Source organism: Trachypithecus francoisi, unplaced genomic scaffold, assembly GCF_009764315.1.
Source record: "Trachypithecus francoisi isolate TF-2019V2 unplaced genomic scaffold, Tfra_2.0 Lachesis_group20, whole genome shotgun sequence".
In the NCBI taxonomy this organism is placed as follows: Eukaryota; Metazoa; Chordata; class Mammalia; order Primates; family Cercopithecidae; genus Trachypithecus; species Trachypithecus francoisi.
Window position 1 is genome coordinate 577,218 of NW_022681466.1, and position 16,713 is coordinate 593,930.

Genomic DNA, 16,713 nt, shown 5'->3' on the forward strand with positions numbered 1-16,713 from the left:
AGAACCCCAAAAGCAAATGCAACAATCAAAAAAAGATAAATAGATGGGACTTAATTAAACCAAAAAGCTTCTCCATAGCAAAAGAAATAATTAGCAGTTAACAGACAACCCACAGAGTGGGAGAAAGATTTCATAATACATACATCTAATATCTAGAATCTATGAGTAACTCAAATCAGCAAGAACAAAACGAACAATCCCATCAAAAAGTAGGCTAAGGACAAGAATAGATAACACTAAGAAGATACACAAATGGCCAACAAACATGAAAAAATGCTCAATATCACTAATCATCAGGGAAATGAAGATCAAAACCACAATGGGATACCACTTTACTCCTGCAAGAATGGCCATTATTGAAACATCAAAAAATGATAGATGTTGGCATGGATGTGGTGAAAAGGGAACACTTTTACACTGTTGGTGGGAATGTAAACTAGTAAAACCACTATGGAAAATAGTGTGGAGATTCCTTAAAGAACTAAAAGTAAGTCTACCGATTGATCCAGCAATCCCACTCCTGGACATCTACCCAGAGGAAAAGAAGTCATTATGTGAAAAATATACTTCCCCACACGTTTATAACAGTATAATTCACAATTGCAAAAATACGGAACCAGCCTAAATGCCCATTCCAACAATTGGATAACGAAAATGTGATACACACACACACATACACACACACACGCCACACGCTATGGAATACTACTCATCCATAAAAAGGAACAAAATAATGCCATTTGCAGCAACCTGGATGGAAATGGAGACCATTATTCTAAGTTCTCAAGGATGCAAAGACACAGCAACAATACAATGGATTATGTGGGCTCAGGGAAAAGGTGGGGGGGGGGGTGAGGGATAAAAGACTACACACTGGGTACAGTGTACATTGCTAGGGTGATAGGTGCACCAACATCTCAGAAATTAACACCAAATAACTTATTAATGTAACGAAACACCACCTGTTCCCCAAAAATCTATTAAAAAATAATAAAACTTCAAAAAAAGAGGGGTGAAGTGCTGAGACAGACTTGAGGTATGTAACTAGATGAGAGGTACTGCAATGGTCTAGACTAGTGGTCCCCAGCCTTTTTGGCACCAGGGACCGGTTTTGTGATAGACAATTTTTCCACAGACAGGGGGCAAGGATAGTTTCAGGATGATTCAAATGCATTACATTTATTGTGGACTTTATTTCTATTATTATTACATTGTAATATATAATGAAATAATTATATAACTCACTATAATGTAGAATCAGGGGGAGCCCTGAGCTTGCTTTTCTGCAACTAGGTGGTCCCATCTGGGGGTGATGGGAGATAGTGATAGATCACCAGATATTAGATTCTCCTAAGAAGCATGCAACCTAGATCCTTCACACGCGCAGTTCACAACAGGGTTCACACTCCTATGAGAATCGAATGCTGCCACTGATCTGACAGGAGGCAGAGCTCAGGTGGTAATGCGAGCGATGAGGAGCAGCTGTGAATACAGAGGAAGCTTCACTCACTTGCCTCCTGCTGTGCAGCCCAGTTCCTCACAGGCAACTAGTAAGGTCCGTGTCCCTAGTCTAGACTAGTATTATACAATACAACTTTCATAATGGTCAAAATGTTCTACAGAACACCTAGATTGCACCATGCAATTCAGTAACTAACAGCCATATATGGCCACTGAGCACTTGAAGTGTGGCTTGTGCTACTGAAAAAAAATAGTTAATTGATTTAATTGTAATCAATTTAAATTTTAAAAGCCACACGTGGCTAGTAGTTACCAATAAGACCATACAGGTGTAGAATACAGACACAGGTAATGAGGAAAACAAGGGGAAAAGGTAAGATGCTCGATACTTAATATTACTATTGAATCTATAGGAGTTTGCTATATTGGCTATAGATATGGACAGGAGATAAAGAAAATGGTAGGAGTTACAAGATCACTTCACAGTTTTAGACCTTAGAGGGTAAAATATAATATTTCAATTAAAAGACTGATATAAAGAAGGACCAAGTTAAGATCAACTGGAGACTTAAGGCTTTCAAAACAAACTGCTCTCTTTGTACACAATCTCTTTATGTTCACTAGTGGCTATAGCCTAACGTACAAAATATACTTATTTAAAGTCAAATTAAAAGCTTTAACAATGAATATGACTTAGGGTACCCTGGCTAGGAAAAAATTCTTAAAATTAAGCTGAACCTACGTGGGCAAAAAAGCCTAAACATCTTTAAAGTAAAATTCAAAGACTATCTGCATACCTGGAATGACTTGATCAAGATAGACAGCCAAGAGGACATAGAATATACTATTAAGTGTGAGCATGATAATTGTAATAATTAGAGGATATGGGCCCGCAGTCAAATTTGAAAATAAAGCACCTTCATTAAAATCTTCTAAATGCATGACCTGAAAAATAGAAACACTAACTTTATTACATAAAAATGACAAAAACAAGCAAAAGCTAACACTACTTAGAATTATTTAGCATATCCAGAGTGACAGTAACCAACTGCGCCTTTTAATAGATTAAACAGTTTACCAAATTAATAATATAAATTTATAAGGAAAACAATAAAGACTTTACAAAAATACAATTCCTTTCAATCATGTTTTTTTTTTTTTTTTTTTTTTTTTTTTTGTTGAGACGGAGTCTCGCTCTGTCGCCCGGGCTGGAGTGCAGTGGCCGGATCTCAGCTCACTGCAAGCTCCGCCTCCCGGGTTTACGCCATTCTCTCGCCTCAGCCTCCCGAGTAGCTGGGACTACAGGCGCCCGCCATCTCGCCTGGCTAATTTTTTTGTATTTTTTTTAGTAGAGACGGGGTTTCACCGTGTTAGCCAGGATGGTCTCGATCTCCTGACCTCGTGATCCGCCCGTCTCGGCCTCCCAAAGTGCTGGGATTACAGGCTTGAGCCACCGCGCCCGGCCTCAATCATGTTTTTAATGCTGTGCTTCTTTAACTAGGATATATTCACTCTAGCGGTATTTAATTATAATGTAATTACTAACAAATGAAATAAAAATAAACTGCAATATTAATAATAACAAATGCAAACAAAAGGGTTATGATCCATATGGAAGCCAAACAAATTAAATATCAGAGAATAAAATTATGGTTAGCATCTTTCCAATAGTGAAAAGAAAGCAAATATTTTGATTAATTAACACAATTATTAAAGCATTCATAGTAGACATTTGTGATAGCATAGAAAGAGAAATGTACTGGAGGTTGAAGCCTCATTTAGGTCCTAGCCCTGCCATTAAGTGAATACGCTTTAATTATATTATTCTAGGCTTCAGGTCCCTCACCTATAAAATGAAGAAGATAAATTCAATGACACTGAAAGGCCATCCCACTCACAACACAAACCTACGAATCTATAATTCTGTGTTCCTAGAGAATGTGGACTCGGGGACTCAATGAACTCTCAAAATGTGTAACAATCACTCTTAGGTCTCAAACAAGTAAAATGATTAACTCAATATTTAATTATATCTCATAAATCAGAATTTCTATCCAACTAACATGAGTAATTTCTTATATTTAGTAATTATATTCAGTAATTATATTTCTTATATTTAGTAATTATATTTTATTTGTATATTAGCCAAATTTATGTTCCACTATAAAGCCATTTCTTATAAGCCTTCTTTCATTTAGAACCTGACTACCTCTGTAAGGACTAATAAAAATAATATTTAAAAGTCTGAATGTTATTTAGAATGACAATTCCTGAAGCCTAGGCCAACAAAATCCACCAGACCTACTTATTCCAGCACTACACTCACAGTAAATTTGTTCTGCTCCACACACAATTTTCTCCCACACGTTCTTCTGAGATAAATGTACAAATGATAGCAATATAACCAGGCCATAGGCAATAAGAACTACTTGACATTTAAACACGTTACTATCAAACAGAGTTTCTGCAATGAAACAAATTACTGAGATACACTGAAGTAAAAAGTGAAAAATTTATAAACAGAACATTTAACTAAAAACTTAAAATTGGACAAACATAAATAAAACTAGATGTAAAATATACTCTAGAAATCATTTATTTCTCATGCTAAAATTTTAAAATAATTTTTTTGGTAAATCAAAGGTAGTATTCATGTGAGTATAAGAAGCTACATAAAACAGAAAGAAAATATTTAGTGAATGCAAGATTAATATATTACCTACCTGTGCGATACCAATCACAAAAGTACAGTGACAGAAAGGACTGAAAAGCCACACTAACGATTTGGGAAAACTTTCTATGAGGATTATTATAAGGCCAATAAATCCAAAAGCCACAGTGATAAAAAATTCAACTATTCCCACATGTTTTGATTTTTTAAAAAGAGGTGTCAGCATTAAAGCAAAAAATACCTATAAAATACAAATATTAAGGTTAGTGCAATGTTCATACACACTGGTATGAAAACAAAATTAAAGTTTGCTTCTGAAAGAACAAGTTATTTTCATGAAAAATACATTCATTAAAATACAACTATAATTTCTAAATGCTGTGGTAAGATATTTTATTTTCATACAAATAGTGATATACCTCTTAAAAATTTAAACTAACAAATATTTTTGTGTTTGTTTTTTGTTTTTGTTTTTGAGACAGGGTCTTGCTCTGTCACCCTAGCTGAAGTTCAGTGGTGCGATCTTGGCTCACTGCAACCTCTACCTCCTGGGTTCAGGTGATCCTCCCACCTCAGCCTCCCGTGTAGCTGGGATTACAGATGTGGGGCACCATGTCCAGCATTTTACTATTTTTTTGGTAGAGACAGGGTTTCACCATGTTGCCCAAGCTGGTCTCAAATTCCTTGCCTCAAGCAATCCTCCTGCCCTGGCCTCCCAAAGTGCTGGGATTACAGGTGTGAGCCACCATACCTGGCCTTAAATTAACAAATATTAAAGATTGTATTTTTATCTGTATCATAGGTAAACATGACCACCTCTACATTATAGAAACCATAAATAGCCATGTGTTTCTGCAATAAGCTGCATAAAATATGTGAACAAAATAAATCAACAAAAACTTTAAGTACAAGACCCATCTTTTAAACTTAATTTATTCATAAGATAAAAAGTCAGTTTAAAGAGAAGAAGAAAAAAAAAAAAAACAGAAGGCTTGCTGCAGTGGCTCACTCATGTAATTCCAGCACTTTGGGAGGCCAAGGCAAGTGGATCACTTGAGCCCAGAGTTCAAGACCAAACTTGGACACATAGGAATACCTCAACTCTACAAATTTAAAAAATAATAATACAAAAATTAGCCAGGTGTGGTGGCACACAACTGTAGTCCCAGCTACTCAGGAAGCTGAGGTTGAAGGATTGCTTGACCTTGGGAGGTCAAGGCTGCAATGAGCCATGAGGGTGCCACTGCACTCCAGCCTGGGCCACAGAGCAAGACCCTGTCTCAAAAAAGTAAAACTAAACATTAAAAAAAGAAAAAAAAAAACAGCAATTACATATAGAAGTATGTTAGTTATCTGCAATTTATCATTTTAAAGAGCAGAAATGAGAGCCAAAAATTTAACAACTGATACAGGGTTGGCACATAAACCAATCAGAATGGAAGATGGAACCACTTAAAACAAAGGCTGGTTGTTAAAACTCATTATTCAGCCAATATACGAAATGAATATCAAGACTGCTAAAGAGTTACATTTGCAAAGACATATCTTTAAAAATCATCATCCTGGAGCATAAATTAACTTGAAAGAGTAAGGATTTCATGAAGATTAACAAAAGTAGTCCAATACTCGACAGTCTTAATTATATACATCATTATATAAAGACAGTAACAGATAGACTCAGAGGAGTTGTATGTGAAATACATTATATGGCAAAAGCTAAATCTAAACCTAACACTATTTTGTAACGTTCCTAAAAAGACAGGGATACAGTGATGCTACATCATTTATTTATGAAGTCACTTATCAATCACTAAAATCTGTCTTTCATGGCAAATTGACTATAAGTAAACTGAAGAAAAAGACTTTGCTATATTATCAAACATTTTGACAACTCTTTATTCCTATCACAAGTTAAAATACTTACAGATGATAATCCATAAAGGAAAAAAAGCAGAAATATCACAATGCTGCTACTTTGAGGAAATAACAAAGAAGCTGTTGCAATGACTGCCATAAGAAGGGACATAAGAAAAATTAAACTTGTATATAGAAGAACCCAGGAAAGCCTAAAATGAGAATACAGATATATTTATGGTCAAATGCATAGGCTTAGACAGTTAAAAAATCATTTTAAACAAAATTTTAGATTTTAGTTATTTTATTCTTAAAATTAAGTCACTGTTCATTTCTGTATATGCTTATGTATTGAAAATTAATAGTCAAAAGTAATTTAAAATATAGTATTGGTTAAGTGATAGGTAAAAGTGTAATCTGGTAAAAAAAAAAAAAAATGCTATCTTCCAGAGTTAAAAAAAAAAAGCTTTCAAAATGCATAGTAATTCATAATTAATTTAAATCTAATATTCTCAAAAGTTCAATAGCACAGAACGTCTCTGATTTTCTTAAAATGTAAGAGTTTAGCGAGTCAAGATAACAATTTTCTTTATGGCATGTGCTACAATTAAACTTCTGATGGCTTCTGTAACTATAAACAATAAAGGCTACCTTAACTCACTAATCAATGACATAATTACTACAATTACACAATGTGAAATAAACAAGATCAGTAATGAAATCACTATTTTTACTCAAGACTTCTTTACAAATCAGAGCTCAATGGAACTGCTGCAATATTAAGTTTTATTTCACACATTTTTTCAAGTTAGCTCAGGATTTGATGATGTCATAAAATCACTGAGTGAAGGCTAAAAAAGGTAGCGAAATTATCAAAATTGAATCCATCATTTTACTGAGGCAAAACTGAGACCCCAAGAGAATGATTTGCCTAAATTCTTCCAGCTACCGATTCTCCATAAAATACTTTAATAACCCAATAAATGTTAAAACCCAATCCATTGGCCAGGCACAGTGGCTCATGCCTGTAATCCCAGCACTTTGGGAGGCCAAGGTGAGAGGATCACTTCAGGCCAAGACTTTGAGACCAGCCTGCACAACATGGCAAGACCCCCGTCCCTACAAAAAGTTTAAAAATTACTTGGGCATGGCAGCATGCACCTGTAGTCCCAATTACTTGTCAGACTGAGGTGGGAGAATCTCTTGAGCCTGGGAGTTTGAGGCCACAGTGACCCATGATCATGCTACTGTACTCCAGCCTAGGTGACAGGGCAAGATCCTGTCTCAAAAAAAAAAAAAAAAAAAAATCCAAAACCAATAATTTCTAAAATAACAAATGAAAGAAAAACAAGCAAAGGACATATGTTACATACAATAATCCCATTACGTAAAGTGTGTAATTAATTGTTATATTGTAATTGTTATAATTTAAAAAGTGAAGTGTAAAGTAAAAAGAAAGTGTAAAAAAGTAAAAAAAAAAAAAATAAAGTGTAAAAAAAGTGTATAATTAATTGTTATATTGTAATTGTTATATAACCTTCCCCCCAGAATGAACTTCACTACATAGTGAAAAGAGTAAGGAAACTACACTTAGAATTATTTATAAAAATGCAAGCCTTTGTAAAATTATCACTGTATAAAATGCTGATACATTAAAGGTCACTAGTGAAAACATGTTTTTCTCATTTCTTTCTCTAACATTACTTCCATATTCATCTTAATTCACCCAAGTAACTAAAACTTCTGAGGGAAAAAAGTCCATATACCACATACACAGACTTTAATCACTGTAACTAAATGTTTAATATTATATATATGCTATATTATGGAAGAACTGTAACAGGCAATTATTAATTTCTAATGTTTTAAGATTTCACATTTCCTGAACTCTGAAATACACAGAAATATACATGAGTATATTGAAATACTCTGAAATATACACGAGTGTGCCCATGATTCAAACAAAATGTGAAATAAAATTTAAACACATATTGTCAACATAAGCTTTTGACATTCGTCATCCCTTATGTTAAATGAAGCCAATTAGTTGTTGAAACTTGTTGACTAATCTCAAATTCCAAGACTAAGGCGATCATTGTAAGAAAATAGGATAAGCACTTCATCAACTTAGGTAAACATCAAAATTACAATTTTGAAAATCTGTATATTTAATACAATTTTTAATTACATTAAGTAATAAATTTTTAATAACATACCAAAAGGCAGTATCATGAAGTCCCATTATCTTTAAAAATTCTTTTATTTTTTTTTCTTTTTCTGCTACGATATGAATTGCCAAAAAGTATCCAAAAGGTGAAAATGCTATAACTAGGTATATTAAAATTACTCCTCGGGGAAAGGTATCTATTTCTACAACAGCAGTTTCTTCCATAATAACAGCTTTAGTTGACTCCAGCTCCTTCCAAAGAGAAACATTGGTCTTCAACTATAATTAGAAAATGTAAATACATTAAATTAATTTAGTTATGATAGTAGCCCCTAGTAAAATGGGACAGCTGTATCCCTAAATTTGGTCAATAACCTAGTACAAATACAATCCTCAAAAAGCTACATACCTGAAATAAAGTGAGTGACCCCAATATCATAATTCAGAGTAGAATATTGCTTTCAATTTATTCTAAAAGTATACCACAAAGTTTAAAGTTTAAAGTTGGTAAGTGTATAAATTTTGATTAAATAATTTGTCAAATAAAATAAAATTGCACAATTATCATCTTAAGCAGACAATTAATTATATGTATCTTAGGAAAAATATACATCTTCAAAATTTAGGAATTTAGGAGTGATTATTAGTGCCATCATTCCTATGATTGTTTAAAAAATGTTCTTCTAAATACCATGCCCTTCTATTGCTTTAAAGTCTATATATGCAGCACATATAGCACAAATAATAAAACTATTTATGCCACATAATACTTCTAACATTCCAGTTAATGCCTAAATTGAAATCTGTCCTGCCTATTCATCCAGTGTGGTCTGGGCTGTGGATGGCTAAAAACTTTGGCCAAAACACAAATAGGTAATACAACAACATAAATGTAATAGATCTGTATTTCGCTATCTTTACCTTAAATTTCTGTATTATTGAATTTGTGCAACATTACATGTCCCTAATATGTTTAGACTATACTGCAAAAGTTTACAAGACAATTCTACATAAATCATCTCATTTGGTTCTTACGACAATGCTGTCAAGTATTATTATTATAGTCATTTTACTACATAGCAGTGTAACAACAAAGATAAGACTCCTGTTCAGATTTTGATTCAGGTTCTATCATTATTTATACATACTTTAAACATATAGTTTAGTAGAGAAGATGGTTGATATAGATTTTGACTTTACAATATTTTGTAGCACAGTAAATTTTGTAGTATAGTAAGTTCAATTAGAAAGAGCAAATGGAAAAAAAAAAAAGCCACAGATCCATACAGAACATGGAAGAATGAAATACGGTTAACTTGAATAGTTTGAATTCTAAGGTAACTTCGTCTACTGCTATCTAGCCCAGACACAAAGGTAAGATTTTTAAAAATAAATTTCATGGCTAGTTTTTCTGCTAAAATATGAAACACAACAAAAAGTACCAAATCAGAAAATATGACTTCTTTTTTCTCTTTTATCTTAAAGGAGTTGTAGTAAGTTACATATTTTATACATTTGACAGTAGTCAAACCAAATACTACTGTAAAGAATTAGGAAATACTTATTTTAAAATGGTGTCGTTTTTGTATTTCTTCCTTTATCATATTTACCTGTATAATGGCAGCATCTATGGATGCTTGTAAAACTGTGAAACCTGAGGACCAGTACTGAGCAGCCTCACATGATTTTGAACAGCCAGCTATGGGGGGAAGAATATGAGATCTAAGATTCTGTACAACATGCAAGTGCATTGTTTTAAAGATATTATATGGAGAGTGACCAAAATAATATAATCAATCAATCTCTACAGGACCAAAGAAATAAGCTACTGACTTTCAAAGGTAAATAATACCTATAAGATTTCTGATCATTTACTTGAAATTTTGAAATAAAAGTTACATGTGTTAGAATACTAAATAGTGAATGAATAAAAACGTAAAGAAAGAAATTAATTATAGTTATTTAAAACAAGTTACTTTTTTGTTTTAAAGTAAATCACTCTACATGACTTAGCTCCAAAGCACTTCCAGAAGCAAGGAAAAGTCAAAGTTAAGCAAACAGGAAAAAAGAATTTTCAGAAGGGCTTTTTGAAATAAAGTCACAAATTCAGTATTTAGCATAGTGACTTTAACACTGCTCAATATATGTTTGTGGTTGATAATATTTCTTCATAGGTTTAAACAACCAAAGGTTGTTTCCCATGTTTCAAATATAAAACTAATAAAGTTCACTAGTAGAAGACCTTAAGATTTTAAAGATTTGTACATAACAAAGATTTTAAAATATTTTTACATAAGTAAAAACAATTACATGAAAAACCTAGAGATTTAGAAAGTCATATAACCCAAAATGCAGTTTTGTGTTATGCTATTGTTTTTAATATATACAAGTGTATCAAATCAAAATGGATATTATATAAAAATATATATACTTTTTAAATTATACTTTAAGTTCTAGGGTACATGTGCATAACGTGCAGGTTTGTCACATATGTACACTTGTGCCATGTTGGTGTGCTGCACCCATCAACTCGTCAGCACCCATCAATTCGTCATTTACATCAGGTATAACTCCCAATGCAATCCCTCCCTCCTCCCCCTCCCCATGATAGGCCCCGATGTGTGATGTTCCCCTTCCCAAGTCCAAGTAAAAATTTTATGTGTAGAAGTAGACAGGTATTTATAAATAAATATTTTTATGCTATTCTTCTCAGTTTTCCTATTGGAACAAGTAAGAATAGTTGAAAATGCCAATATTGAACTATATCAAATTTCGACTATGAACTGCAAGCAGCAAAGATATGAATTTAATTGATCTTCAATGATTATATAGGGCTATCTACCTCTTGAATCCATATAAATAGAAGATACTGGAATCATATCAGGAAAAAAACGAAGTTCATAGGACATGGAGTCTTTGAAAACCACACCTACAAAGTTGCTGTGCTTAGAAAGACTGGATGTTAACATTTCTTTTTCATTTGTATATTCTTCAGTAATTATAACTGTAAGATATCATAACAATATAGTTAGCTCACAAATTAAAATACCATAATACAGTAGATCAAGTTTACAATTATTTTGATGAATGGAATATTTTATAAACACTTTTGCTATGTTTGCTTCTTAAAAAATGAAGACAGGCCAGGCACAGTGGCTCAACCTGTAATCCCAACATTTTGGGAGACCAAGACGGGAGGACTGCTTCAGCTCAGAAGTTGAAATCCAACCTGGGCAACATTGTGAGCTTCTATCTCTCCAAAAAATAAAAAAATTAGCCAGGTGTAGTGATGTGTGCCTGTACTTCCAGCGCTACTTGGGAGGCGGAGGTGGCAGGATCATTTGAGCTGGGAGGTCAAGGCTGCATAGTGAGCCATAATTGAGCAACTGCACTCCAGTTTAGGCAACAGAGTGAGACCATGTCTCAAAAAAAAAAAAAAGAAAAAAAGACATCGGGGCTGGGTGCGGTGGCTCACACCTATAATCCCAGCACTTTGAGAGGCCAAGGCAGGTGGATCACGAGGTCAGGAGTTCGAGACTAGCCCAGCCAAGATGGTGAAACCCCGTCTCTACTACAAATACAAAAGAAAAAAAGACAATTCTTCCAACAAAACAATAATAAATAATAAAATGGTACAAAGATGCAGACACTACTCAGCTGTCATTTGATTACAGAAATGTGTCAGTGTTATACTTATGTTATAAACATACGAAATATAGTATAAAACAATATACAGAACTCATATTTCTGAAAGAAATTGCTGTTTCTCAAAACCTTAATGAATTATACTAATTTCAGGCAGCAATGAAATTATAAAAATTATTAGTAATGCAGTGCATTTATCTATCTTGAAGTAAAACTAAAAAATAACTTTGTTATTTTATTTTATATTTTTTTAGAGACAGGGCCTTGTTCTATTGTCCGGGCTGTAGTGCATGGGATCTTGCACTCCAACTTCAGGGGTCAAGAGATCCTCCCACCTCAGCCTCTGGAGTAGAGCTGCGTCTATAGATACTCATCACCATGCCTGGCTAATTTTTTGTTTTTAATTTTTGTAGAAATGAGGTGTCACTATGTTGCCCAAGCTGGTTTTGAACTCCTGGCCTCAAGTGATCCTCCCACCTCAGCCTCCTGACTAGCTGGGATTAAAGGCATGAGCCACCGCACCTGTACAAAAATAACTTTTTAGTAAATATATGAATCGTTTATTTTTAAATATTTCTTATAAAGAAAATTCCACAATCCTCAGAAACCAAATAGGCATTTTAGTAACTATGAAACAACTCCTCCTTAAATAAAAATTGTCATTCAAATCCAATATTGCTTGTTCCTTTCTTAGGAGATAAGTGGAAGAAATACTGTAATCATTCTTTCTCATCAGATAAGACTAATTTTTAAATATTTTCTTGTAAGTTTTGTTTACAAGCAACTAATTTTCACTACAGAAGCTTCAAATATGTGGTGAAATGGAAAGAACATAGAATTAGTACTTAACTTCTTCATTTATTAACTGTGTGAGCACAGACAGGCGATTTAAACCCTCAGACTTTAGTGTCCTCATCTACAATGCCTAGCTGATGACACTGGGTTGTTGTGAAGAACAAGTGAAGTAACAAACATCAAAATGCTTTGTAGGCTGGATGTGGTGCTTCACACCTATAATGCTAGTACTTTGGAAGGTGGAGGCAGGTAGATTGCTTGAGTCCAGGAGTACGAGACCAGCCTGGGTAGCATGGCGAAACCCTGTCTCTACAAAAAATACAAAAATTATCCAGGCGTGGTGGTGTGCACCTGTAGTCCCAGCTACTCAGAAGGCTGAAGCAGGAGTATCATTTGAGCCCAGGAGGCAGAGGCTGCAGTGAGCTGAGATCACGGCACTGCACACCAGCTTGACAGTGAGATCCCATCTCAAAAAAGAGAAGAAAAAGAAGAAAAATAATGCTTTGTAAAGTATTACTTCAATGTTAATTAATAGATTTTCCAGGCCTTTTAAGAGGGACAGGGAATTCCAGGATTTACATAAATAAACAGGGTGTTAGTTTAACATCCTACCAGTCATGCTATGTATGTATGCATAACCCATTTTCACATAGTTCTGTTGTTAAAAAGACAGAAGTCTAAAAAATGTGTGTATGTGTATACACTATTTTGGCATCTAAGTTAATATACACTGACTTATTTTTTTTTCTTTTTTTGAGATACAGTGTTGCTCTGTCACCACGCTCGAGTGCAGTGGCACAATCTCAGCTCACTGCAACCAACCTCCATCTCCCGGGTTCAAGCAATTCTCCTGCCTCAACCTCCCAAGTAGCTGGGACTACAGGCACCCACCACCACGTCTGGCTAATTTTTTTGTGTTTTTAGTAGAGACGGGGTTTCACCATGTTGGCCAGTCTGGTCTTGAACTCCTGACCTCATGTGATCCGCTTACCTTGGCCTCCTAAAGTGCTAGGATTACAGGTGTGGGTCACCATGCCCGGCCTCTTATTTCTTTGGTTTATGTTCTTTCCTCCTACTCAGAATTATCAATGAATTTCATTTCAATAATTTTAATCAGCTTTTTGAGCTTATACACTAAATTCTCATGGTAATCTATACCACTTGTGCCTAATGTGATACACTAACATATAACAATAAGAAGTGTATTTGATCAAAATATTAAATAGAAATAACCAAAGAAAGAAACCAATGGAATAGGTTACTTGGCTTCTGGCTGTATAATTAACACTTTCCATTCAATGATGTACTATCCAATAATGTGATGATATATAAGCTAATTACAACTATCCCATTAGCAAAAAATAACATGCTAATCTGCTATGTTCTACAATTCAGCACTTCATTGTTTAATCATTAATAGTATAAGAATATCAGTCACTTTTTCCAGTTTTTGCTTTAGGTTCTCTCACAGCCACTTTAAGTTCACTGGAACTTCACTGCTTACACTATTTTCTAGTTCATTTCTTTGTGAGAAGTGCACATTGAGGAAAAAGACTTAGGTGGCACTTTAGGTGGCCACTTCTTCAGTTTACACCACATACTTCCATAAACAAGCTGAAAAGGTGACTGCTTTACAATCTTTATCACATATTTCTAGCTTCTTTTTTAAATTTTTATTTTTAGAGATGGGGGTCCCATTCTGCTGCCCAGAGTAAGGAATGCTGGAATGAAGTGGCATGATCATAGTTCACTGAAGCCCCAAACTTCTGGGCTCACGGGATCCCCCCACCTCAACCTCTTGAGTAGCTGGGACTACAGGCAAATGCCACCACATTCAGCCAAACATTGCTAGCTTCATAATTATATGAAAGTCAGAATCAAATGAAATAGCCCATCAAAGCTTGTATCTTAAACAAGTATACTTAAACTATTTTATAAATGGTCTAAGAATTAAATATAAAAGTACATAAAACATGCTTCCTACCACTAAGAATATAAAATAATTTTTCACAAGAAAAGTAAGGCAACAGAATTAAATAACTTTAGTATTTTTATAAAACTATACTTTGGTGGAGCAACACATCTCTAAGTGTTAAGACTGCTATTTATTCAATAAAGCAGGTTGATAAATATTGAACAGGCTTAATATTATAAATAGAATATATATAAGCTCACAATACCATCAGGTAGATGATCAGTAGATACTTTTTGCATGATGCTGCTTGTAATATTAGTCACTGGAGTATATCCAAGAATTAGATTAGAAAGAGTAAGTTTGTCCATAGGATTAAGTTCTATATTAGGCACTTCTTCATATTTCTTATTTGGATGCATCATGCTAATTAATATTAACCAAAATAAAAAAAATAGTGGAAAAAGAATTTCCTACAATAAAAGAAACAAAGTGATTACAAAGTATAACAACAGCAGCAAAAATCAAGATTTATTTGCAGATAATATAATACTAAGAAAAAACAAGAAATTTGGTTGTCCTTTCTTATGAATAAAAAGTAAAAGCAATTCTATCCCAAAAGAATTATTGTGTTGAACACCTCATCAAACCCAACATGCATTTAATATGATTTTTTCCTTTGCATTTAGTTTTTCCAAAATATTTTAAAATTCAAGTCACATAATAAATTAAGGTAACATAAAAGATAATAAACATCTTAGATTATTGACATAAAACACAATAAATTTACTCATATAATTTTATCTAAAGCAATTTACCAAACATCCCTATATGGATTCACCATAAAAATGCCCTCATTCAATTCTGAATTAGAAACCATACTTTAATTATACCTAAATGTACACTATCAAAACCATACTTAATTAAATTCTATAGTCAGTTTTAGGAGAAATGAGCTATTATATCATCTTGCTGTTTCATTATTTTACCAGTTTCAGGAGAAGATGAATAATATATTTTCATCCTTTGAAATTATTACTAGCTGGTTAGCCAAAGTTCTTCCTTTCTTTTACCTTTATCAAAAGTAATGTACGCTGTGGGTACAAATCTGTGTCATAATATTAATACTTATGGGCAACTCAATCTAGACTCCAAAAAATACGAGGTTGTTCATGAAACTCAGGAAACACATGCCTAAAAGCTCAAAATGAAGCACAGATGTTAGAAATTAACTAAATGTAGAAATTTTTGTTAAAATTTTTAACATTTAGAAAGCATTAATTCAGGTAATTCAGTTATTTTTCTGTGGCTAACATGGCAAGCTTTTACTTTACAAGCAAAGAAAATAAAATTATAATAAAAATATATTTAGCAAAATAAATCATCGCTTCAAGATAGAACATATCAAGCAAAATAAACTGCAAGAAAGAGTTATTTAACTTACCTGAACACTACTCTTTTTGGTTCTGCATTTAATTAAGTAATTCTTCAGTAGGAGTGTTCTGGTCTGCCTCCAAACTCCCACCTCCCTAATTGCAGTGGACATGTTTTCTGAATAAACCTATTAAAGAGGAAAAACAAACAAACAAACCTGGAGCCACGCAGTAAACTGCATGTAATTTTTAATGGCAAAACAAGCAGATGTTTCAGTCCCAGGTAAGATGGATTAAGCATACTCTAAGCTGGCTCTCCTAGGAAAATGGACAGAATGCATGGAGCAGCAATCTGTGGACTCTGAAAAGTAAACAAGGCATGTGAAATAGGGGAGACCAGAATTTGAAATACCACCGTATCAACAGTGGTACTTTTTCTCCTTTGGTATCTCCTGAACCGCCCACAGAGGCAGCTCCAGAAGAAGACTTAACTTTGAATTGAGGAATGGGCAAAGGAAGTCCTAATGCTCTGGGAGAATGAAGAAATAGCAAATCTTTTTTTCTTTTCTGAATTCTCCTGTATCCCCACACACAAGCAATTCCATGGTAACAGGGCCAGACTACAGTAACGAAAGCCTACCGCAGCCAACGCTCTGAGGCAGGAAAACCTTTCTCTCTATTCAATGGAGCTATGGTTGTAAGAGGATGAGGCCAATCCCTTTTGCTTTTCTTCTCTACCTCCTACCATTGGGCCCTGGATATGGTGGTTGCAGTTGCACAAGTATGTAACACAATGGAGAAAATAAACACTAGCTCTCTGGCTGGAGGATGGAAA

General features: G+C 34.0%; 1 protein-coding gene across 3 annotated transcripts in view; it reads right to left on the reverse strand.

Moving 5' to 3' along the window:
* The window catches only part of ABCA5 (ATP binding cassette subfamily A member 5), a 79,918-nt gene that overhangs the window by 50,916 nt on the left and 12,289 nt on the right, over positions 1-16,713 (reverse strand). For all 3 annotated transcript variants that reach the window (XM_033181963.1, XM_033181962.1, XM_033181964.1), the window contains 8 exons: positions 15,950-16,066; positions 14,774-14,978; positions 10,996-11,157; positions 9,764-9,852; positions 8,203-8,432; positions 6,057-6,198; positions 4,185-4,373; positions 2,259-2,406 (listed from right to left, as the gene is read on the reverse strand). In XM_033181963.1, coding sequence (XP_033037854.1) covers positions 2,259-2,406; positions 4,185-4,373; positions 6,057-6,198; positions 8,203-8,432; positions 9,764-9,852; positions 10,996-11,157; positions 14,774-14,978; positions 15,950-16,051 — 1,267 coding nt within the window. In that variant the 5' untranslated portion in view covers positions 16,052-16,066. The remainder of the gene's footprint in view (positions 1-2,258; positions 2,407-4,184; positions 4,374-6,056; positions 6,199-8,202; positions 8,433-9,763; positions 9,853-10,995; positions 11,158-14,773; positions 14,979-15,949; positions 16,067-16,713) is intronic.